At 45.0% G+C, this 18,140-nt stretch overlaps 1 protein-coding gene across 3 annotated transcripts in view; it reads right to left on the minus strand.

Annotated features, from left to right (window-relative positions):
- KIDINS220 (kinase D interacting substrate 220) overlaps window positions 1-18,140 on the minus strand; it is a 100,384-nt gene that overhangs the window by 75,575 nt on the left and 6,669 nt on the right. For all 3 annotated transcript variants that reach the window (XM_075269091.1, XM_075269090.1, XM_075269089.1), the window contains exons 2-12: window positions 15,799-15,938; window positions 11,439-11,537; window positions 9,302-9,400; window positions 8,457-8,555; window positions 7,738-7,839; window positions 6,495-6,593; window positions 5,881-6,078; window positions 2,338-2,436; window positions 2,149-2,247; window positions 779-877; window positions 512-689 (exon numbers count right to left, since the gene is read on the minus strand). In XM_075269091.1, the coding sequence (XP_075125192.1) occupies window positions 512-689; window positions 779-877; window positions 2,149-2,247; window positions 2,338-2,436; window positions 5,881-6,078; window positions 6,495-6,593; window positions 7,738-7,839; window positions 8,457-8,555; window positions 9,302-9,400; window positions 11,439-11,537; window positions 15,799-15,906 (1,279 nt within the window). In that variant the 5' untranslated portion in view covers window positions 15,907-15,938. The remainder of the gene's footprint in view (window positions 1-511; window positions 690-778; window positions 878-2,148; window positions 2,248-2,337; window positions 2,437-5,880; window positions 6,079-6,494; window positions 6,594-7,737; window positions 7,840-8,456; window positions 8,556-9,301; window positions 9,401-11,438; window positions 11,538-15,798; window positions 15,939-18,140) is intronic.

Here is an 18,140-nt window from a genome sequence, read left to right on the forward strand (position 1 = left end):
GGCATTGGCGTGTCAGCCCAAGGGCGGGTTCACACCTGCGCCCGGTGTCCGATTTGTGGGTTTCCGTCTTCTGCCCAAGAAACTGGACAGAAGACGTAAACCCTGCATGTCAGACTTTGTGTCCGATTTTAAAAAAAAACAAAAAAAAAAAAAAACAGTTTAGACGTGGATAGGCACAAAACTCTCACGGGCGGACACTTAGCAAACCCATTCAAGTGAATGGGTTTGAAAACTGCCTGCCGGTTTTCGTCTCCTGTCCAGTTTCTCGGGCAGAAGACAGAAACCTGCAAAGAAGAGACGGGTGCAAGTGTGACCCTGTCCTAAGACAGAAGGATGGAGCAATTGTAGTCTAACTACCCAATCTCATCTTGCCAAACATTTGCCATCAGGCGAGAGCTAGAGGCCCCCATATACAATAGATGGTCGGCTAAACAGGACAGGATCTAATGTGTACGGTCAGCTTCATTACGTAGTATAGAGAAGATAATAAGGAACCCACAAAGTGACTTACTGGCACCAAATATCTGGGTGAGAATACTTTTCTGGTGGCTGCAGTCTATGTTGTAGGGGGTCTCTCCAGCTTTGTTGGGTCTGTACAGTAATCGGCCATCTTTCGGGTTCCTCAGGAGAAGTTCAGCAAGTTTACGGCTTCTGCCTCGGATGGCGATATGTAGGGGAGTGTCCCCTTTCTGCATGGCACGGATAGATTATGGAGGGATTAGAGACTTTGCCATATACCCGTTTCTCTCAGTAACATGCAATATAATACGTCTCTCACCTTGTCAACTGCAGAAACCTTTGCTCCTTTGTCAAGCAAGAGCTCCACCACTTCTATATTTCTCATCTTGGTCGCCTTAATCAACGGAGTTTCTCCATCCTGAAAGCAAACACCATAAGATAATTTAACCCCTTCTACACAATATTTGCATTTTGGACAATAATCTCCTATGTTAAACAACAAACTGCAGTTTACGCAGAAAGCTGGTGTAAGCGGCCATTTTCTTGTGGCCCGAGCATGCGTAGTCGGCTCTGCCTGAGGCCTAGAAGATTGAAACCCAGGACGGAAGAAGATGCAGGGAGAGGCCGTTCCAGAAGAAGATAAAGGTGTCGCTGGAGATTTCTCACAGCACTGGGGACGCCCCCAGTGCTGTTTGAGCACTAGGACCGCCCCAGTAGTGTTTGAGCGCTAGGACCACCCCCAGTGCTGCGAGTTAACTCATTTGCATACCGAAGAAAACCGGGAATTATACCAAACAGCGTCGCAGAGAAAACATCTAAAGGTAGGAGAAGAATAGTCTTTCTTAAGGCTATTCCTAAATGTTAGCAAGAAAAAATGCAGTTTTAATGATAGAATCCCTTTAACTACACAAGAAGTAATTGAAAACTACAGCATCTCTACAGATCTATATTTTTTTTTTTTTATTTTTTTTTTTAACTTCTTTTTAGTTTATTCAGACCAGCTGGGGGGAGGGGGAATCAAGAAGGCGATGCATATATTATTCGTACCAGATATTCCTATTTAGCCATGAAAGCATTTAATTGTGCCCTGCCAAGAATAGTTTGTATGTCTGACTAGTCTTTTACTAGTATTTTCCCATCAATGACATTTAGTCCCCACCCACATGGCGCATTCAGGCGCACATGTGGACCCTTGTTCGTCTGACAGCTGCAGAACCCAGTTGTTGGTCCCACAAAAATCAGTAGTCAGCACTACAGTCTTGCAGCATTGGATTTCTAGGTGTGAATCCAACCAAGGACAACATCTGCAAGGAGTTTGCACGTTCTTGCGCGTTTGCCTGGGTTTCCTCCAGGTGCCTGTGCTTAGCTGCCGTTTTATCAATCCATCTCTCCGTCATTCAGGTCCCAGCAGACTTTAGCAACACTAGTGGGAACCTGGCCATAGAGGAGTATGGTGTAAGAGCTGTTATATACTGCAGGGAAGCGGATCCTGGAGGGGCGGCCATTGGGGCATAACAAAACTTAGATCAATGCTTCAGTCGCCATATAAAGGAGGAGATTCTCAGCTTTCATATGACACCAAGATAACCAGTTTTGTTACACTTCACCAGCATAAAAAGAAACCATAAAACTGCAAGTTACAATAGTTTCTTAGCCATACAGTATTTTTCATACAAAACATGACCTTACTTTAGTGCAGAATTCGGTGTCCGGGTTACACTGTAAGATATCGCGCACCATAGTAGCATTTCCCTTCTCCACAGCCCAGTATAAAGCAGTTTTGTTATCCTACAAGACATTAAATATTACATTAGAATCCAAATTAATGATGTAGTTATGAAAAAACAAGAATATGCATTATGTTATTACGAGGTTTACCTGTCCCCTGATGTCTATGTCCGCATATTTATGAAGTAAGGCGCGGACAATCTCAACATGGCCACCACGGACGGCTCCGATCAGAACAGTGTCCCCATTCTGTTAGAAAGAGAAGGAAGTTCTATAATATTCGTACAAGACAGACTTAAAATTAAAACCTAACATTTTGACTGCAGTCACCACTAGAAGGCGCTCTCTCCAGTCCAAATGTGTAAAAGGTTTGTCAAGGAGTCACAAAAATAATTGAGTAAAATCCGGGAATAAAATAGAAAAATACTAATACTCACCCCCATTATAATGTCTTTGCTGATCTCTGTGACATTGACATGACCACTGCAGCCCATCACTGACTTACATGCAGATTTTACAGTGACGGTCAGTCACTGGCTCCAGTGGTCATGTGACTGTACGGCACATCACTGCTCATGCTTGCACAGTCTTTTGCTGCTCCCTCCATTCGTTTTTACTTGACTGCTGACACAGCCAAACACATGACTGAGATACCTCCGACAAATCTATAGAAATGAGCGAAGACCATCGCTACATTCAGATGGAGGTAGAAGGGACCTCCAGTATTCTGACGAGTGGGGGTCGCTGCAGTAAAAGCCTGACTGATCTTAAAGGGAAAGCCCCTTTAATCACATACATAAGTGATGTCTTCACTTTTTCATGATCATTGAGGTTCTGACTGTTGGGACCACCACAAATCCTCACTCCATAGTTTATCTCATTACAACAGCGCTTGCTGTGCAGGGGACTTATATAGGGCTACATTAACTTAAAGGGATTCTATCATTAAAATCGCATTTTTTCTCGATCACACGTAGGAATAGCCTTAAGAAAGGCTATTCTTCTCCGACCTTTAGATGTCTTCTCCGGGCCGCCATTTGGTAGAAATCTTGGTTTTCATCTGCATGGAAATAAGTTCTCTCGCAGTACTGGGGGCGGTCCTCAGCGCTCAAACAGCACTGGGGGCGTCCCCAATGCTGTGAGAGAACTCTCCAGCGACCCCTCCATCTTCTTCAGGAATGGCCTCTCTGCGCGTCTTCTTCCAGAGTTGGGTTCTAACTTCTAGGTCTCAGGCAAAGCAAACTACGCATGCCCACAGGCCACAAGAAAATGGCCGCTTAAATCAGCTTATGGTGTAAGTGGCCACAAGAAAATGGCTGCTTACACAGCTTACTGTGTAAGCGGTCATTTTTTTGTGGCCACGGGCATGCACAGTCGGCTCTGCCCGAGGCCTAGAAGTTTGAACCCAGCTCCGGAAGAAGTTACAGGGAGAGGCTGTTGCAGAAGAAGATGGAGGCATTGCTGGAGAGTTCTCTCGCAGCATTGGAGATGCTCCCAGTGCTGTTTGAGCGCTGAGGACCGCCCCCAATGCTGCGAGAGAACTCATTTGCATACCAGTGGAAAACGGGATTTTAACAGAACGGCGGCCCGGAGAAGACATTTAAAGGTAGGAGAAGAATAGTCTTTTTTAAGGCTATTCCTACATGTGATCGAGAAAAAAATGTGATTTTAATGATAGGATCCCTTTAAAAGGAAACTATAGCATTGTGGTGCAAAAAAAAGGTCACAGAATATTCTCTTCCCTTATTCAGGTGATCGGTGGGGTTTCTAGAGGTTGGACACCAGTTATGAAGTCATGGCATACCTTGTAAAAGGCAATTTCTACTTATGACATGACTACAGAAGAGACATCGGTACAGTTATAGACTGTTTAATAGTAAGAGAACAGATGGCCTCACTATTCTGACCTACCCCACCATGATCATCAGAAACCCCACGAGACCCCGGACCTCAGACCCGCTGTATTATAGTAAAAGTTAACCATCTGAAATTTTTTCATTGTGACCAGTGACAACTGCAACGTCTCCATGGGAAACTTTTCTCCAGCTAAAACTTTTTTTTGCCCTACATATCGGCAGTCATTACTTTGAACTTCATTTTATTTTTACCGCAGAAGGACAATTTTCTCTAAAACCAGGCCCAGGGGCACCCAAATAGGAGACTACTAAAATAGCTCCACTTGGAAGCTTTTACAACAAATCCCATAGCACAAAGTGTCCATCTGCTCCTGTCCGGTCCTGCCACACGAGGGCCTTGGCAAAGTGACGCGAGCAGATGGGGGAGACATATGCGCTTAGATTGCTTTAATGTGCTAGTAAACAAATACTTCAAATCCTTTCATATTGGGAGTCTGCCCAATGTCACGCCGTATGTACTCTGCTCTGTACTGCACATGTATGTGTGCACGTAGTCACATCTAAGACAATATGGCTCAGAGGAAGAAAGAGCCAGAACTTCATTTTTACTTGCTGCAAGAATATCCTCTAGAACTTGTCAAGTTAGATTTTAAAGGGAGTCTGTCGGCAGCATTGACTCTTCAACGTGTTCAAAGGAGTAGACAGTTTAGAAGATGATCCCAATGTTGGACGCCAATGTGGTCAGTGAAGGGCAGAGGGGACAGCTTGGGATCATTGAGGGTACAGAGCCTGGGACAGTGTATGTTCAGGGACTGCCCCACCACACTTGCAATTGAAGTGCCAAAGGAATTATAGGAGTGTTCCCACAAAAAAAAGATAACTTGCAGATTAATGCCCAACCACCACTCCATTCAGATCAGAAGTGAAAGTTGGACCCCCAATGATACTCAACTTATCCCCTTATTCTATGGAATAGGGTATAACTTCCTTTTGTGTGAAAACCCCTTTAAGGCTGGGTTCACACAGGGATTTTTGGGCTGGATTTTGACGCGGAATCCACGTCAGAATCCGACTTGCTTGTGGAAAAAGGAAGCGACCTGCCCTTTCTTGCCGCGGAATCTGCTGCAGCGTCTGTGGCGCAACACCTCCCTCCCGACTAGGCCCATTCATTTGGGCCTAATCTGGAGCAGAATGCTGCGACCACATGCCGATGCACCGCATCAAAATCCGGTCCAAAAATTCCAATGTGACATCGGCCTATATATCTACATCTCTATTTTTTGAGCACATTCTTTTGTGCCCGTGACATTTGAAAATGAATGGCCGCTAAGCTTCAGTAACTCAGCTAGGCCATTACAAAGAATACACAGCTGTGCCCTTGGTTCCCTTCTCTGGGTTAGTTCTTATACTAGCGGCTTCTGAAAACGTGGAAGTTGATGGAGGTGCTAAGAGCTGATTGTAGGGGCGCTGGGTGTCAGAAAACCCCTTTCAAGTCTGATACATGCAAGACTGTATCTGCAACTCCCATTAAAGCCCACGCACATCCCCCGCTTCATTCAAAGTAACCTGTGGATATACCATTATGATATAAATATAGAAATATGTGCCATTAAAGGGGTACTCCCATCTCAAGGATCTCTCTCCTCAGTGTTTACAGCTGTTTGCCTAAGTTACAGACCTGCTCTCAGATCAGAATGATGACTCCTGGTCGTCTATATTCTCTTCTCTTCCTCTCACTACATATTGCTTTTAGATTTTGAGTTGAGTAGAAATGATAATTGTAAAGGGTTAATTCTTCGCATTTCTGTTCGGGAAAAAAAACAAAAAACTTCCTTACCCGGTCAGGGATATTGACATAGGTCCCAGCGTCTAGCAAGTCTTGCACGATCTCAGTGTGGCCCTCTTTGGCTGCGATAGCCAGAGCTGTGTTGCCATCTTTATCTGTCAAATTGACATTAGGGTTCCTCTTCAGAATCTCCTTCACGGTGTCGGTGTATCCGCCTTTCACTGCGACAATCAGAGCGGTCATAGAATTCTGCAACAAGAAGAACACAATGATCCCTTGAGACTTGGAAACCTCTTTAAGTAACTCACGAAACAATGTGGGACCTTTATTATGCTTTCAATGCCAGTTTCTTAGAGGACAAAGCATGGAAAAGTCGCAAATGTTTTGCACAAGTCAAGTTTATGTGCACAAATTTAGCATTTTTTTTTTTTTTTTTTTTTTTTTGCATGCGCCAACCTCATAACATTCCTGAAAGGGGGCATGGGGCATATGATTGGAATAAATGATGCCCAAGATCTCGGCCAGCAATGAGCTATGGTAGATTTCAGTGCAGGTGCCTGATTTATAGGAGGCGTATACCGCACTATAAATCTCCTCTGCCAGTACAAGTAATATAATGACAGGCATCGTAAACGCCCAAAAAAAGACAGTTGTCAGAAACTTACCGCTCCCTCTTGGTCCACATCAGCTCCCATCTGCAGCAGGGACTTCACACACTCCAGGTGGCCTTTCCTTGCACCCCAGATAAGAGGGGTAGTGCCGTACTAAAAAAGAAAAGAAATTTAGATTTTTACAGCACTACATGAATAATCACAGAAACCTACAGGAAGGATTTAAAGGGATTTTCTGGATTTAACAATTGACAACCTATTCTTGACAAGTGAGGTCATGAATGGGGGAGCAGCTCCCCGAATGCTGCTTCTGCTTCACAGGATGCACGATGGGACACATCAAAGCTCTCATTCACTTCAATGGGAGTGCTGGACATAGTCAAAGTACAGCACTCATCTATTTATCCTCTATCTTATGGACAGAGTAGAATTACTTTTTGTGGCATAACCCCTTTAATACCACATGTGGTTCTGGGCCAAAATGCAATGAACTTCATTTAAAAATATTGCTATTTCCTGCCTGAAAAACCCCTCTAAAGTTCCTTACACAAGTCTGCACCTCCCCACTGCTTACAAAGAGTATAAGAGGAGTTCAGATAGTTCTAAGTACTTCTGACTAGCTGCTTGTGTTATTGCTGATGGGATGGTAGTCACAGACAGTAAGCAGCTTTCCTTACTGTGCTCAGATTTCTCTTATAGGGATCTTTTAAGCTGCACCATAACCTGGATTTGGAATCCGCAGTCCATGGATTTCCTATATTATGTTAACTTGAGCTTTTACCAGCTATGTGCTTGCTATTTTATAGTTACTCCTGGCAGCATTACATGTAAATAAACAAGTAATAGTAAAAATAGAATGGAAAGGGGAAGACAACTCTGTATTGTCCATACTCTGCTTCAGGCAAAACGTGCTGAAGCCATAATGGGGCTATTAGCAGAAGAAACACTGATAGGACCGCATGTAGGAAGGCTTATACAGCCGGAGCACAGACGGTACAGCAGGACCCTGCAGATGGAAACTCAGGTACCCTTTAAAAGTGTTATCATACAGGGAGTCCTCTGACTGCACCCACCCCTCCATCTAGAGGCCAGAACCAAAAGGTTATATGTAATATTCCAAATCTGGTAAGGTGCTACTCTCCTCCAAATCCAATTTTGAGGTATTTCTGAAGATGGACGTGATGTAATCAGGCGAGCACCACCCTGGTGACCGTTCCATAGTACATCAAACCTTAGAAGTGCCACAACAGGTAAATATCCAAAGGAAATGTCACTGTGTATAACCAGAAGTATCTACCTTGTCTGAACAGTTGACCTTGGCTCCATATTGCAGTAAAAGCTTGACAATGTCAGAGTGACCTCTTCCGGCCGCCCAGATAATCGGGTACACGCTGTACTGCTAAAATGGGAGCAGGAGACAAGAAGGTTATCAGACTCGTAATGATTTCTGACACTGCAGAAAACAATGTTTAGCAGCGGCCGCACAACCACAAGTCCCACACTAGGCGGCACCATATAATTATACATAAGCCGGCTGTCTATACTAGGAGAAAGGCTGGCGCTAAGGATAATATAATATAATATAATATAATTATTAATAATCAATCCTGCTATACTGTAGTCGTATCAGCTTCTGCCGTCTCTAGAGATAGTCACAGTATAGAGTGTCATAAGTACAGAGGATACAATATAGTCAGAGACATTCCCTCTTCATGTATTGTGCTAGGACTACAGGGCGACCTACAGTCAATTGCAATCTCATGGCTAGAGAGATGCAAATATAAGGTCACCTCAATCTCCTCTGGGATGCAGCGGTCGCCTCAACAGGCGGAATAAGGGTCAGAGGGATCCCAAGGATGAGATCCTCGATTACGGTATTAAACAATATTGTCATCTCAAGCTATAGCTTAGAAATGGCTTTTTGAGGTGAACATATATTGTATATAGGAGCAATAATAAGCAATCATACAAGCATAAACCCCACCACAGGGCTGTATTGGGTAAAGGGTATCTTACCAGGCCAGTTATATTTGGGTTTGCACCTTTGGAGAGAAGCAGATCCACCACCTCAGTGCACCCTTTGTAGGAAGCCCACATAAGGGCAGTCCATCCACCCTGAAAAAAAGAAAATACTTTAGTTAACTGCGGCCAAGACTCAAGACATTTACATGGAGAAGACAATGATGTACAAGATCAAGCAGAAGGAAGATCCCTCTATTAAGAGAAGACTGAAGGAACAAAGCAGGAAATAAACAAATGCCAAACAAACACATGGCACAGAGATGTTCAGTATACCAAGATTCAGGTGTCCATAAGAAGATAAAGGGGTGGTAACATGAACACCACTTCCCCTTAACCACAGGGCAGGTTACATGTGTCCAGGTGTGGGGTCCGACTATCCTTAAGTCTTCCAGGTCCTCCCATACGGATGAATTAGAAGTTGTGCATATCAGATGCCATTCCACTTTATAGGACCACCAAGGCAAAGTCAAAACCAGTCCTACAGAGTTGAATGGAGTGACAGCAGACACTCAACTACTGCCGCATCCAAACAGGGGGACTTGGACCTTCATTCTCGTGATCATTGGCAGTCTCGGTGGTCATGCCCCCAGCATTTAGACACTGATCCTATGAATGGGGATGTGCTGTATATGTTACAACCTCTTTAATGAATTGCTTTTATAAGGAATCTGTGCAAGAGAGGGAAATCTTGAAGTCCTCTTCTCCAAAGACTGCACACACTGCACAGACATCAGAATCTGTCAAGGACACTTCAGACAAAGAACACTAAGACCAGTCTGATCCTCTCTAAACAAACATGTTCCTCGCTGCCTCTGCTATTGACATTGGATGAAGTTTACCATGTCACGATGTTCCAGGTTGGCATTGCAGTCCACTAGTTCTCTGACAATCTCCACGTGCCCTTCCTTGGAGGCAGAGATGAGAGCAGTCCAGTTATCCTGTAATAAAACAGACCCAAGATTAGGAAAAGGAAGCCATATTACCTATACCGACAGAGCCCTGACAGTGCAGGAACCTACCAGATAGTCATACCAGGTAGACATGGAGAGAGGGTTTTGTAGATGTCTACACGGGAGACGTGAGTAAAATATAACCTCTGGCGTGTAAGTAATGATGGTTTATATCCACCCAGAAATTACATGGTGAAAAAACACAGAGATCCTTAACTGATCTCCATTATTTAAAGGGGAAGGCCACAAGTGTTGACATGACAAGGAAACGTGAATTTAGATTTACATTCTAGAAACTTGGCGTTTCCCGCAGCGTTTTTCACAGAAGGTCAGTAGAGGATTCCTCTGTGGACTTTCTGTCTGCATTATAACTATAGGGAAACCGTCAGCATTTCTGTAGGTATAATGGACATGCTGCGATTTACAAAAACACAACCATTTTGGAAATCGCAGCATTTCCACTGTGTTTATTTTTCTGCATTGTGTGGATGGGATTAGCCAGAATGTCATCCTATTTGCAGGAACTGTGCGCTAGAGGTGTTTACATTAGGTGGGGCCCTGGCGTAAAAGGGTTTAATGATAATATCCTTAGAGATATGTGATCGGTGGGAACCGCACTGATCACTTCCCTGAAGAGGCCACAGGGTTCAAAGCTTGGTACTTTGGTACTGTAGCTTAGACTCATTCACTTGAATGGGACTGAGCGGCTGCTGTACCATGTGACTGAGCACTGACTGTCAGGGTTCCCAAGTCCAAACAATCTATCCAAAGGACGGGTCATCATATGCAAGTTCTTTAAAATCTCTTTAAGGGCTTAGACTGACTAACAGGAGGCTGAGATCGGCCCAGCAAAGGTAAGGGAACATAAAAGAACAGTGTTACTTGCCTCTCCTTGCTCCGGAAGGCTTCGGGCCTACTTCAGTGTGTCCCTGACATCACATGACTGGGGCCTGCATCCTTGTGCGTCGAGACGCAGGGCTCCAGGTCACATGACGTCCCGGACATCATTGAAGATGGCCGCCATCAGCAGGGAGTGCTGCGGAGCCCATGGAGAGGTAAGTAACAGTGCTTCGGCGTCGGTCAGGGGAAGGGGGGGGCGCATGTCAAAAGTTCGCCATGGGGCCCCGCCATTCCTAGTTACGCTACTGCTATACAGACTGTAATTTACAGATTTACAAAGCGTAAGTTCACATGGGGAGCGGAAACACGGATTTTGGCACCAAGAGTGATGCGGGGAGCCACGTCACTCTCGGGTCAAAACCTGCCTGCCAAGACTGTCGCGGCTTCCCCCTCTGGAGTAGGCTCAAATAAATGGGCTGACTCTGGAGGTTGCTACTGCAAGGCGGACACCACGGCTCAACGAGCCGCAGAATCCACCCGAAGAAAGGGCAGCCCACTTCTACATAGACCACCATTGTGAGGGGGCGGATTATGATATGGATTACGCGCCACAATCCGCCCCCTCTATGCCCGTGTGAACTAGCCCTTACAGATGCAGGTCACATGGCTCACGGCTGCAGCACAGCTGATTTGTAAACTCACATAGAGGTGAATGGAGGAGCCACACAACAAGCTTTGCCACTTTGCAAGGAAGGTTCAAGTCCCAAGTGTAGGACTCAGAACTATAGGACATATAGTGTGGCTACATAGGAATCCCCCTTATCACATAGCTGGAGTATATGGATGTACACACAATGGTCTGTGTATATAGTAGGAACATCTTTGCCCGCGGTCTCTGGCAGAGCAGCGTTTATCTACCTACTGATACCACATTAGGGCACTCCTGTTTGCTACCCGGCCCCTGTAAACGGTGAATAATTAGTCCCATTGCTGGAACTTTTCTGTTGCTTCTGATGTCAACCCTGACAGAAGGGAGAAAAGAGCAGAATCATCATGAAAGATGACACGGGTGACATTCGTTCCCAGTAACAGATGGCGACTCCCGCATGCGCCCCTTCGCTCGCTACGTGACATCACAGAGACCTGTTAGAAGGCCGCTCCTTGAAGACCATGGGGAGACACTCACCACATCTTCCAGGTTGCAGTTGGCTCTTTTTTGAAGAAGCTCCTGGACAATCTCCAAGTTGCCCTGTTCTGCTGCCAGCATCAGCGCCGTCTGCCCATTCTGAAAGACAAATGGCACACTTAGGTAGAAATGGGAAGCTTGTCTTCTGGGGAATGAAAAAAAAAAACACAGAAGATTATGTTATTGCATTAAAGCGGTTGTCTGAGACCACACACGTATTACCTATCTGTAGGATAGGTCATCAATACAAGATTGGTGGGGGTCCAACGTTCAGCTGATATGCGCACAGTGTATATGGCAGTATTAATACAGTACTGATGGCCTGAGCTGCAGCAGCTTCCAACAATCCCCTTATAATACTATTAACCCCTAAAAACACATTTAAAAGTCCGGAGGTCCCTTTTAGGAATAAAGTATGGGTTTAATGATAATCCAGCACACATCACACTGCACATTTCCAATGACAGTAAGTGATGGCATGTGACAAGGATATGGCACTACTTCCTCATAAGTGGGGGGTATGACATCTGGGACCCCCACGGATATTCCTTGTCTGCTGGGATTACCTGCCGCACAGGTAAGAGTAATACAGTCACACTATGGGGTAAATCCACACAGAAGGTACAGACACTGGACACTCACTAGCAGGTTGTGCAGGATTTCTTGCTCTTGCCCTGACAGTCCATGAGTAGATTGTAGGCCTATACGGCCTGAAGGAAATCTCAGATTTCGGTGAATGTGTTTCCTATGTATACTTATGTCTGTCTCATTTTTCCTGTGCAGTCAGTGCCACCTAGTGCACAAACCAGAAGCTTACTTGAAAGCACCGACTTCAAGGCTTCTATTTTTATATAGTCAGGTCTATACAGTATAACGTACCAAATACATGAAGAACATGGCTACTGAAACTCGACTAAAAAGCAGATTGGAACAAACACGTCCACACGAGACACCATGTCACTGACAAGGGCAGAGAGCAATGCACAGGGCTGGGCAATTCACCAAGAGATAACCAAAACCGACCGTCAATAAGGAGAACCAATGTGATTTTTGTGCAATGTCTGTTATTACAAAGCGCTCTTTTTCACCCAGCGTCATTGCCATTGCTCATAGCGCATATTCATACGGATTCCAATACTTTTACCTATCACACAGCGGACCCTGGATGGAAACAGTGTGACGTTGTTTCTTCCACGAACTTTAAGTATGTGTCACCATAGTCTCTTTGGTAGTAGAAGACTGAACATACATGTATAAGGTGGGATAGAATGAATAACTGTGGACCAGCAGTCATACAAAGTGTATGGCCAGCTTAAAGATGGCCTATCTTGTCCTCTACCATGTGACATATACTTATACACTGCTGCAAAGTTGACAGTGCTGTGAATGTAGCCGAATAGAGCTAGAATGATCTATGTTTGTATCAGCAGGGTTCGGGCTGCTTCTCTAGCCTTCATCCATTCTTTATACTGCAGCTTTGTTCGATCAAATTGTCTGCTGTATATAGGTTCACTGAGAAGTCAATGCACTTTTTTCTAGACCTGGAAAGCTCTTTTAAAGGGGTTGTGCCACAAAGACACCATGGCTAGAGTATAAATGTCAGCTTGCTGGGTATCCAGCCCCCAGTGATCAGGAAAACTGAGTAGTTAGAGAACTCCTGCATGCTCCATGTGACTGAAGTGCTGGTGCGCTTGCTTGACCATTGCTCCATTCACTTCTATGAAGCGGACAGGACAGTGTTCTGACATGTATGTCCTAGTGTCTTACTGAAACAACCTATTTAACCTAAAGTAATGTATATATTGTACTAGCAGGAGGACCCGGCTTCGCACGGGTATATTACATTTTATGTTTGTGTAGTGGCCCCATAAGAATTGTCCAATTTTGCACTGGTGTATTTTGTATGTGATTTGTGTGTATGTCCATAAGCGTCATGTGATTATGTGTATCTCATTTTGGATATCAGTGAAAAACCTGTGATCAGTTGTTATGGATACCTGGAGTAAAGCTGTATCTAATCCTTCCCCGTGTAGTACTGTGTTTAGACGCAAGTATCTAATCCTTGTTGGTGTGGTACTGTGTGCAGATGCACATATCTAATCCTCCGGCGTGTGGAACTGTGTGCAGATGTGTGTATCTAATCCCCCCATGTGGTATTGTGTGAAGAGGCGCGTATTTAATCCTTCGGTAAGTGAAACTGTGTGCAGACGTGCGTATCTAATCTTACGGCATGTGGTACTGTGTGCAGACGCGCGTATCTAATGCCATGGCATGTGGTACTGTGTGAAGACGCGCATATCTAATCCTCTGGCGTGTGGTACTGTGTGCAGACGTGCATATCTTATGCTCTGGTGATGCGTGTATCCAATCCTTTGGCATGTGGAACCGTGTGCAGATGCACGTATCTAATCCTTCAGTGTGTGGAACTGTGTGCAGAAGTGCGTATTTAATCCTCTGGCCTGTGATACTGTGTGCTGATCTGTGTATCTAATCCTCTGATGCGTGTATCTCAGTTTGGATATCAGTGTTGTATTGTGCATGTGGAGTGACCGTGTGTATTGCGGTTGGAATATGAGTGAAAGACTTGCAGGTTTGTATTGACTGGGGGGGGGGCATTGTGTTTGGAATGCTGTATTTCAGCAACGGTACGTCCGAGCAAGTTGGAGTCTCGTCTTAAACCTTCCCGGATACCTGAAGTATCTCTGTACCAAATTTGGTGAAGATTGGTACAGTCATTTGGTTTGCATTAGAGAACAGACAGACGGACAGAAATTCATTTTTATAATATAGAGAGATATGAATTTAATAGTAACTGAACTATAAGTGAATAATGTGCGCACCCATAAATAAGACTGCTAATATAAGTATAGTAATGGTGACCATTAGACCCACTTACTGCCTCCTTATAGTGTAGACCACTGTGGAAATGTCCATTTTGTATATAAATACCCCATACTGGACTTCTGTCTTTATCCTGGCATAGGAGGAAAATCAAGCAAAGTAGAGTTGCCAGATGTGTCCATGCCAGGGCCCACCAGAATAAAGAGGGCATAACCCAATGCAAAAACTAGTCATCCTTTGGGTACAGTTTAACTGGCTGCTCGGTGTGTATCCAAGTCACTCCCAACCCAATTTTCTACAAGGAGTCTAGGTTATGTTTTTACAGATACTAGAGGTTTCCAACTAATCTTGTGGTTCAAGTTTCCTGGCACCAGCAAGTGACGCAGGTCATGGCATGACTGGGTATGTGTGTACTGTGCCAGCTCACATGACAGTAACTCAGACTGACTGACCACACTCACATGGAAATATTCTTACTCACTCCAGGTCAGCTTATTCCAGATGAGAAGTTCTCCTTGCAGTTAGAACTGAAGATTAGTCCTGAGTCTTACATAGAAGAGAGCAATCTTGTTATACACAGCCCCATGCCAACTGCTGATAGAGCCTTGTGTTGTTTCACTAGTAACTTTATATTGGACAATGATCAAGAACAGGCACTGCAAATGGTTATCACTCACCCAATCATCTGCCCATATAAAAGTCCCTTAAATGGACAGTTTAAAGGGATCTTATCATTGGATACCCTATTTTTCCTTCCTAACACGTAGGAATAGCTTTAAGAAAGGCTATTCTTCTCCTACCTTTAGATGTCTTCTCCGCGACGCAATTCGGTAGAAATCCTGATTTTCTTCAGTATGCAAATGAGTTATCTCGCAGCACTGGGGGCGGTCCTCAGTGCTCAAACAGCACTGGGGGAGTCCCCAATGCTGCGAGAGAACTCTCCAGCGCCGCCTCCATCTTCTTCTGCAACGCCCTCTCCCTGTGTCCTCTTCCGTCCTGGGTTTCAATCTTCTAGGCCTCGGGCAGAGCCGACTGCACATGCCCGGGCCACAAGAAAATGGCTGCTTACACAGTAAGCTGGTGTAAGCGGTCATTTCCTTGTGGCCCCGGCATGCGCAGTCGGCTCTGCCTGAGGCCTAGAAGATTGCAATCCAGGACGGAAGAGGACACAGGGAGAGGGCGTTCCAGAAGAAGATGGAGGCGGCGCTGGAGAGTTCTCTCTCAGCATTGAGTGCTGATTCAGTGCTGAGGACTGCCCCCAGTGCTGTGAGAGAAATCATATGCATACCGAAGAAAACCGGGATTTTTACCGAACGACAGTGCGGAGAAGACATCTAAGGGTAGGAGAAGAATAGCCTTTCTTAAGGCTATTCCTACGTGTTAGGGAGAAAAAAAAGGGGATCCAATGATAGAATCTTTTTAATGCTTCCTAATATCAGCTTGATGGGGCAGAAGTCTGTGTGTGTGCCCCGCTCTAGTCATGGATCATTCCCTTTAATACATTTCCTGAAGGACATACCTCGTTTCTCTCATCCACATCCTTGCATTTCTCCAGGAGAGTTTTCAGAGCGGCTATATTACCCTCCTCCACATAGGACAACAGGTTCTGGGTACCCAGGCTCGCCATTGTGAATGGCTGGGTCTAGGATCAAACGTCACCTGAGAAAAGAAGGAAAACAAGAGGTATTAACATGAGATTACAAAATCATAAAGAGCGTCACAAAGGTCAATACAGGAATATGGAATAGAACTTTCCTTTAAATCACTACCCAGATCTCTATCCTTTTACATTAAAGTCAATGGCTGCTTTTATGACCGGGGTCACACCAGGTATACCACGGCAGGATAGCTACATTGTACTAGCCAGCGGCTAACTTACCCCGATATACAGCTACGGCATGGTGGATGACATTTCGCTAAATCTAAACGACACGCTCTGACTAAACCCACAGCATGGCAATTTATGGGGTGGTTTAACCTATGTCGTAATGCAAAGGTTGAAAGTAGAAACAGACCCGCGGCAATTCCAGCAGGTGTGGCCTTCCACCAAAACAAGCTGCCTGAACTTTAGCAGGGTGACCCCCCCAGGCTAAGGAGGTGTTCCCATTACTAAAATAATAATGAAATCCCTTATAAATAGAACAAATACACTGTGTGAAAGGAAATTAAACTGTTATCCCCACTAAGGACAAGGACTCACTAAAGAGTTAACACTGCGCTGCAATACCAGACTGTGCCATACACAAGAGTGTCGCTGTTCTGCGAACATAAACACAAAGCAGAACCTTTCTTCTAATCTCATACAGCCAAAACCAGAAAAACCTTCACCCCAAACTGCATGTCTATACATTCTCAGGGCATATAGATAAGACCTCTGCACCTGTATACACAGGTAACCTGATAAGTAAGCAGAGGTTGTGTACACATATACCTGTGCTGGATCCCTTCCATCAGTGATAAGTGGCCAGCCCTGAATAACCACTGGTCAATATTTGCAGGTATTGGTGAGGTGTTTATACAGGAGGACACTGATAAGAGTTATAATGTGTTATAGAAACCGCCGTCAATCACAGATCTGCCTTATCACTGCATCAACATAGGCCATAGGACTATCCAGCAGGCTGCACACGCTCCTCAAGAAATCACCAGCCCGGTCACTGGGTTCAAGACTTCTCCATGATACATAAGGCTGGCCACAGATCTCCCATTACACTCCACTGTACTGTCACTAAAGGAAAGGCTCATTTGGGGGATCCTGAGCCCTGGCAATTTTCACTCTGAAGACCTATATTAAGGACAGGTGGGAGGGGGGGCTGGCTCCCAGACGCACCAACCAGCTGTTCTGCCTTCCTCTGGGTGCCGGTACCAGTACACACCATCCATTGTATAGCGGCTGTGCCACAGTACTGAAGCTCTGCTCCTAATAGCCACAGTCTCCTGTATCACCTCTGATGCCTGGAAGAATCCGGAACAGCTGATCAGTGCGGGGTCTGGGGATCAATCAGATACTGACGGCCAATTGTGAGGCTAAGTTATCAGTAGGAAAATTGCCTAAAAAGCCCCTTTAAGAAGAGGAGTCAGCTCTCCTCAATTTTCTTTAATAAATTCCTGAAAATATGTCAAACCTAGAGCACCTGTCCTGAAGTATCGTGCCATTCCTCTGTTATTCCTCCTGGAAATAAATAAAGACACAAATACATGCTAAACCAGATGTCAGGAGAGGAGACACATCCTTAAGGTGATAGATCTGGGTAGAATAAGGCATCTATAGTATAGATCAGAGGTTATACACCTTTACAAGCCAAGTAACCCCTTGTGAAAAATGTTCCAAACAAGTACCCCCAATGTGACAGATCCTGCTCCCGAAAGAAAAACCTTATGCTTGTGGGGACACTTGTGGCAGATACGCATTAAAATGTCTGCGGGTCGGGGGCAACACTGTGGCTCAGTGGTTAGCACTGCAGCGCTGGAGTCCTGGGTTCGAATCCCACCAGGAACAACATCTGCAAGGAGTTTGTATGTTCTCCCCGTGTCTCCCATTCTACAAAAGACATACTGATAGGAAAAATATAATGTACATTGTGATCCCTGTAAGGGGCTCACAATCTACATTTTAAAAAAAAAAAACGTCTGAGGGTCTTCTAGCTTGTGACCAGCTTTCCACACATGACATATCTGTCCAAAGTGTCCCCTTAACCCCGACCCAATGTCTTCTGATGCCTACCATTGCATGGCAGCGACTCTGCCCCACCATTTGAAGATGTTGGGGGGCTTGGGCGGCACTATCTCCCCAGAAGCCTTACACCCTGAGCACTTGCTAAATCTGCCACTTCAAAGTGCATGTTCCCCCTTGGGTACAGA

This window comes from Leptodactylus fuscus, chromosome 3 (genome assembly GCF_031893055.1).
Source record: "Leptodactylus fuscus isolate aLepFus1 chromosome 3, aLepFus1.hap2, whole genome shotgun sequence".
In the NCBI taxonomy this organism is placed as follows: domain Eukaryota; kingdom Metazoa; phylum Chordata; class Amphibia; order Anura; family Leptodactylidae; genus Leptodactylus; species Leptodactylus fuscus.